We start from the raw sequence: 7202 nt of genomic DNA on the forward strand, positions 1-7202 counted from the left end.
ATGAGCATACATATATGCATGTATGTGTCCATAAAGGCCATGAGAGGGTATTATATCTCCTGGAGCTCCAGGAGATATACAGGTAGTTGTGAGCTGTCTGTCCTGGGTGCTGAGAAGTGAACCTGGGCCCCCTGAAAGAAGAACAAGTGGTCTTCTCTACTGACCCATCTCTCCAGTCTCAGCATTGAACATATATGGGCAGCAATAGGCAGAAGCAGTGTGAAAAAAATCTAACAACATTCCTGTAGAAACTGCAGAAAGTCATTTAGCTAGCACAGAAATATAAATGTTGAATTAAGTGAAGGAAAATTCTTTACTTATTTTGGATTTCTTGGAGTGTAACATCTATCCGTTATTTTCTCTTAACTTCCACTTATTCTCATGAACAAGACAAATATGTCCAATAATGAACTGACAATCTAGAATGAAATGTCATGAAAGTAGAGACTTTTACTTAGGTATAAGCACATTGTAAATATTCTGTGAATCCTTGTTGAACAAATGGATTTTAGAAAACAGTTTGTTACTTCTGGGTTGTTGTGCATTTAAAGAATGACATCCATAGCAACAATAGCTATCACTTGTTGAGCATCTACTACATTACCTATTCATCTGATGCATTTTACAACTTATCATGTTCAATCTTCCACTCATCTTATTAAACAGAAGCCACTGAACTGAGTGTTGATATTCAGTCTGTGAATCTAGCACTCAAAAGATTGAGACAGAGAACTGCGAGTTAAAGGCCAACTCAGGCTACAGTGAGTGTAAACTTAGCCTGGGTTGTACATCAAGGCCGTATATTAAACAAAAATGACAGAATGTAGAAGAGAATAAACAAGACAATAAATGAATAAATATTATTTTCTATAATCTTTATACAAGGGAAGACTAAAGTTCAATAATGGTAAGTGACTTAACATCAATCTTGTACCTAATATATATGTAACCTGAAATGAGAAGAAACTTGTTTGACATAGACTATGTTTCTTGATTGAGCATTACTCTTACATTTAAGAAGATAAAATTCTCCTATGACAGAGAAGCCTCTTTAGGGCCCCTTTCATGTCCTTGTTTCTTAGGCTATAGATGAAGGGGTTCAACATGGGAGTCACCACTGTATACATTGCAGCAGCTGCAACATCCTTTTCCATAGAGACTACAGAGGAAGGGCACAAGTAGGCACTGAAGAGTGTTCCATAGAAAACACAGACCACACAAAGGTGGGAGCTACAGGTCGAAAAGGCCTTTGTACCCCCACCAGGGGTTCGAACCCTCAGGATGGCAAACACAATGTGGATATAGGAGATAACAATGCATACGAAAGGGACCATGAGTACTGTGCCTCCTAAGGCAAAAACCACTAGTTCATTGACATGAGTGTCAGAGCATGAGAGCTTCAGAACAGGAGTAATGTCACAGAAAAAGTGAGCTATTTCCCCAACAACACAGAAGGATAGTTGAGCCATGAGGAGAGTGTGAGTCAGGGCAACTATGTTGGTGAGGATCCAGCACAGGGCAAGCATCAGGGCACAGACTCGGGCACTCATGATTGTGAAATAGTGGAGAGGGTGACAGATGGCCACATACCGATCATAGGCCATCACAGCCAGGAAGAAACTATCCAAATCACCAAACATCAGGAAGAAATACATCTGGGTAAGACAACCAGTATAGGAGATGGTATGGCACTGAGTCTGAACATTAAACAACATCTTGGTCACTGTAGATGATATTAAACCCATGTCAGCAAAGGACAGGTTGGCCAAAAAGAAGTACATAGGAGTGTGAAGGTGTGGGTCAGAGACAATAGCCACGATGATAAGTATATTCCCAGTCAAGCTGACAAGATACATACAGAGGAAAAGTCCATAGAGTAGCTGCTGTTGCTCTGAAAAACCTGATATTCCTTGTAGAAAAAATTCAGAGACACTGGACTGGTTTTCCATGGGTCTAGAGCATCTGTAGGTCAGAAAAGATAGTCAGAATGTAGAGTTGATTCTTAAGATGCAGGCTCTGGCTTCTGAGCCATCAGCACCTACATCTATATTTAAATTCACTACTCCTGGTGCTAATGTTCCTACCATTGGGTTTTAATTCCTTTGATTCTCTCCTGAAGAATTCCCTACTTTCTACCCTCCCCCTCTCTTCTCCAGTGTAGTCTATGATACAAGAAGCATTCTTCCAGTGGAGGTCACCTTCCAGAGACATGGTAATCTCTGTTACTACCCTGCTTTATTTGTAGCTTTATCAGGTCCCATCAGTTCTTATATCACACTAGAACATCCCTACAGATATGCTACAGTGAGCCAAGTTACATACTATTTCTGGAGATTTTCTGAAAACATGCAAAACATCACCTTTAACAAACCTTCATGATAACTCATTTTATAATAAATGGCAGTTGAGTGATTCATTCTCTCAATCTTTGATCACTTCTTCAGATAGAAAATACTAATGCCTTGGGGCTTTTCACAAACAACATCACCATATTCCTTAAATGTTTTTGATCAATCAGAGTTCACACCTAAGGAGAAATCTATCTGCAAACCAAAGAATTCCATGAAGTAGTGTTTAGATTTCTAAGTCAAAATTTCAAACTTTTCCAAGAGGAGAATCTGAGAATGATTACATGCCTGTGAACCTCTGAAACTTACACGAACTGAATTGACTGACACATCTCAAAATTTCACAACTTTCATGAGAGATAAAAAGGAGAAACCACTAATTTTGTTCCTGGCTTAATTAATTAATCATGACAGAAATGTGATGCCTCACAAAGCTTAGACTAGAGTGACTGAGCACATTCAACTAACCATATTCTCAGAGGGAAAAACTCTCCTAAAACCCAATGCATTTTAAATTTGTTCAAGACAAAGAAGGGTGCAGATTGTCTGATAATTCCATGAATCCTTGACTTCCAGGTCCTCTCTTTATTTCCACATCAATATTTTTCCTCTCTTTATTTAAAAGAGCTTGCACATTACATTTAGAAAAGAACATAAAATTTATCCATCATTCTATCACTATATAAAAGAGTAGGAGACTCCAGGAAGAGGGGAAGCAACATTTGGAATGTAAATAAATAAAATAATCTATTTTTTAAAGGGACATTTAAACTATTTATTTATTTATTCATTCATTCATTCATTCATTCATTCAAGAGAGATTGTATGTGAGAGAGAGAGAGAGGGAGGGAGGGAGAGAGGGGAGGGGAATGCGTGCATGCACAGGACCACACATGTCTACTTTTGCCTGTACCTGTGTAGAGGTCAGAGGACAACTTACAGCTGTCTTTTCTCTCCTTCCACTATGTGAATTCTAAGGATCCAACTCATATTAACAAGCTTGGCAGCAGGTGCCCTTACCCACAGGCCGCATTTCTTACATTCTGTCTTATTGTTATTCTGCTCAATACTTTGGATTATCACCTCCCTCTTTATCACTACTTCTTTGTCTACTGTGTCAGTCAGCAAGTGTGAGCTTTGTGGTAAGAGAACTTCAGGACATGGATCTGGTGTCCTGTAACAGTTTTAGTCAAGTTCCCATGTTCAATGCTACCCTGTTCACTGAGAAGAAAGCCACACGACAGTATTTATATAGGAAGGAAGTCTCATAATCGTCCTAACAAGATTTTTTAACAGGATTGACTGGAAGCAGAGTTCTGAAGAAAGAATATTAAATCCAAACGGCAAATAGACTGAAGCAAAATTCAAATTATTCAATGTAGATGATATACTATGTAGAAGGATTAGAAGCTTGAAGGAAAGAATCTCGGGGTTCTAGATGAAGCTGGATCCACAAAGTAAAGAAAAAAAATCACAAAGAGAAGTCAAGGTCATAGTTGAATGCAAAGCTACAACAGGCAGTTTCATTCATCTGCTTGAAGAGGAAAATCCAGAAAAATGAGTTTCTTAGTTGAAAAGTCTTAATGATTTGAGAAAGAACTTCTGATTCCACTTGGGCAAGGTTTTGAGAAATTTTGCAGTATTTTATGTTTTAAGTTTGAAGCCTGACAGACACAGAGCTGCTGTTTCATCAGGCTAACAATCCCTAGAAAAATGTTGGACAAACTCTAATTTCAACGCCTATAGATACAAGAAGTCAGGGAACAGAGTTCCCCAGAGCCTCATTAGTGAATGGTTTTGATACCTGATTCCCCTGTCTCTATTAGAACAGACAAAATTAGTGCAGCACTGGCTTCTGTTAAAGTTGAGTGTTTTACTGTTTTCTTTATACATAGAATTAACCACTTTTACCACTATATTGTTTGATAATAACAATTTAATAACAATAGTAGCAGTTCCCAAACTGTGTGTCACATATAAGGTAATTATATTACAATTCATAACTAGCATAATTATAGTTATAAAGTAACAACAAAATAATTTTATGGCTGAGGTCATCACAACATGAAGAACTGTCTTAAAGTGCCAGCATTGGGAAAGTTGAGAACCACTGATCTATAGTTAAATGTGCTTTCTAGGAAGATACATCTTGATTTTTTGCATAAGTTCCCTTTGCATATAAGCTACTTCATAAATGAAATTTGAAACCTTCTACCATATTTCTTGAAAGTTTCTCATGCTTTTGAGTAAAGATAAAAACATCTATTTAATTTATCTCACCCAATTATGTTTTATAAGAGATTTTTAAGGGACAAAACTCACAAGGAGAAAAGTAATAATAATAACAAAATGTTTGAAGTTGGAAGTCAGATGGACCTGTGAAACAGAATATTTCCATCATCAGTTCTAAATTTTAGATGCTTTCCCCAGCTATAGACTTTTGAACTCCTCTCTGTTTACTTTAGGATACTTGAAAAACTTTAAGCAATTTGGGAAATGTAATTTGGGACTGGGGAGATGGCTTAGTGGTTAGGAGCATTTGGTTCTCTTAAAGAGGACTTAGCTTCAGTTTACAATACCCATGTGATGTCTCAAAACCTCCTTTAACTCTGACTCCAGGACATCCAATATCTTCTTCTGAACCCCACTTATTTCTGTAAATATATATATATATATATATATATATATATATATATATATATATATGTGTGTGTGTGTGTGTGTGTGTGTGTGTGTGTGTGTGTGTGTGTATACATATATATATACATATATATTATATAAAATATATATATACATATAAGTACAACTATAAAAGTTAACTTGTTTGCTGTCAACCATAGTCTCTAGTTCTTTATGAATACAATAGGGAAAATACATATAAATCGACAGTGACTGAGATATGCACAGGACTTATGTAAACTTAAGCTATACCAAATCTCTGCTTTAGGGGTGGGTAGGGACATGAAGTCTCATTTGGAACTGCTGGGAAATGACAGGTTCTAAAAGAGGAAGAGATTTCTTTTTTTCTTCAAGGGCAGATTCAACACATGGCAGTGAATAGTAAAAAAATCTAAGAGTATATAAGCAGCACTGAAACTTGATGTGTTTTTTAAAATGCAGACATTGAAATTGTCTTTTGTTGTTGAGTCTTTGTCAGGTTTAGGTATCAGAGTGACTGTGGCCTCATAGAATAAGTTTGGCAATGTTCCTTCTGTTTTTATTTTGTGGAATAGTTTGAGGGCTAATGATATTAGCTCTTCTTTGAAAATATGGTAGAATTCTGCACTAAAACCAACTGGTCCTGAGCTTTTTTGTTTGTTTGTTTTCTTTTGGAGGGTTGTTTTTTATGGTTTTTTTGTTTGTTTTGTTTTTGATTGGGAGACTTTCAATGATTGCTTCTGTCTCTTAGGGGGTTATGGGTCTATTTACATTGTTTTTCTGATCTTCAGCAACCCTACATGCATCAAAGAGCTGATATCTAAAATACGTAAAGAACTCAAGACATTAAACATCAATAAGCCAAACAATTCAGTTAGTAACTGGGGTACAAAACTAAACAGAGAAATCCTGACAGAGGACTCTCTTATCTCTGGGAAGCATTTAAGGAAATGTTTAATTTTCTTAGTCATCAGGAAAATGCAAATCATAATTACCCTGAGATTCCATCTTTCACCCATGTCAGAATGAATAAGATCAAAATCTCCAATGACAGCTCATGCTGGTGAAAATGTGGAGCAAGGTAAACACTCCTCCTTTTGGTAAGAGTGCAAACTTGTATAGCCACTTTGAAAAATAATTTGATGATTTCTTGTTGGAGGGTCCTATTGCTGAAGGTTGCAGTCCATCATGTCTGGACAGCTCTCTGAGTTCTGCATAAAATGTAGGACTTCTTTACTCCAGTGGGGCTTCCTACTCTCTGCCTGACCTTATTTGTTACGTCTTTAGGCATTGTTGCAGGGATTATCAATATAGTTCCATGCAAGAGCATCCCCCATGCTGCTCATATGATAATGGGGTATTGTGCTTCCACACAGATAATAGGAAGGTGCTGCCTAATGCAAATGAGGCATACTGTGTTTACCTATGAACACCTATCAGCACCTAGCTGTTGCCCTCTACCTATATGTTCTCCTTACCCTGAAAGAAAATTGAGCTGCCTTGTTGAAGCTGATTCCTGTAATTTGTTATTCACAGGTTGTCACAACCTGGTTCTTTGACTCTGTTCCCATTGGCCAACAACCCCCAAGGAAAAGGGAAAACTGCACTTTCTCAAAAAAATGAGAATTAGTTCTACCTCAAGACAAAGTAGTAACTCCTGGGCATATGCTCAACTGATGTTGAACAATACTACAAGGACACTTGTTCAACTATATTCATAGAAGCTTTAGTTATTAAAGCTAGAAAGTGGAAATAATATAGATGTCCCTCAGCTGAAGAATAGATAAAGAAAATGTAGTACATTTACACAATGGAATATTACTCAGCTATTAAAAACAAAGACATCATGAAATTTTCAGCAAATGGATAAAACTATTAAAGATAAATCCTGAGTGAGGTAATCCAGACACAGAAAGGCAAATACGATATATACTCATTTATAAGTGGATAATAGTCATAAAGTACAATATAAGCATGCTACAATTCACACACCCAAAGAAGCCAAGTAATAAGGAGGAACCAAGTAAAAATGCTTGAGTCTGAGAAGGGGAAATAAAATAGACATTAGAGGTTGAGAGAGAGAGAGAGAGAGAGAGAGAGAGAAAACTGAGTGGAGGAGGGGATTCAGAGGGTAATAGACTGGACCAAGTGTTGGAGGAACTGAGGGAGAGAGAACTGGAATAAGTTTGGGATCAT

General features: G+C 37.1%; 1 protein-coding gene across 4 annotated transcripts; it reads right to left on the reverse strand.

Moving 5' to 3' along the window:
• Positions 1 to 430: 430 nt before the first annotated feature.
• On the reverse strand, positions 431 to 4042 carry LOC117703615 (olfactory receptor 1N1-like). 4 transcript variants are annotated; one of them, XM_076928625.1, is made up of 3 exons: positions 3262 to 4042; positions 2361 to 2543; positions 431 to 1962 (listed from the first exon to the last, which is right to left on the reverse strand). In XM_076928625.1, the coding sequence occupies exon 3, from the start codon at positions 1947 to 1949 to the stop codon at positions 1014 to 1016; it is 936 nt and encodes a 311-aa protein (XP_076784740.1). In that variant the 5' UTR covers positions 1950 to 1962; positions 2361 to 2543; positions 3262 to 4042; the 3' UTR covers positions 431 to 1013. The 4 variants fall into 4 exon arrangements, with proteins under 4 accessions (XP_076784740.1, XP_076784739.1, XP_034351247.1 ...); XM_076928624.1 differs by lacking the exon at positions 2361 to 2543 and having other exon boundaries at positions 3289 to 4042; XM_034495356.2 differs by lacking the exon at positions 2361 to 2543.
• Between the last annotated feature and the right edge of the window lie 3160 nt (positions 4043 to 7202).

This window comes from Arvicanthis niloticus, chromosome 2 (genome assembly GCF_011762505.2).
Source record: "Arvicanthis niloticus isolate mArvNil1 chromosome 2, mArvNil1.pat.X, whole genome shotgun sequence".
Taxonomy (NCBI): Eukaryota; Metazoa; Chordata; class Mammalia; order Rodentia; family Muridae; genus Arvicanthis; species Arvicanthis niloticus.

Excerpts from the sequence above, each read along its gene's own strand:
- LOC117703615 (XM_076928624.1), bottom strand. The coding sequence starts at position 3,338 with ATGAGTTGGATCCTTAGAATTCACATAGTGGAAGGAGAGAAAAGACAG. Across the intron at positions 1,963-3,288 it reads GAAGGAGAGAAAAGACAGCT|ATGCTCTAGACCCATGGAAA; the intron begins GTAAGTTGTCCT and ends TCTGACCTACAG.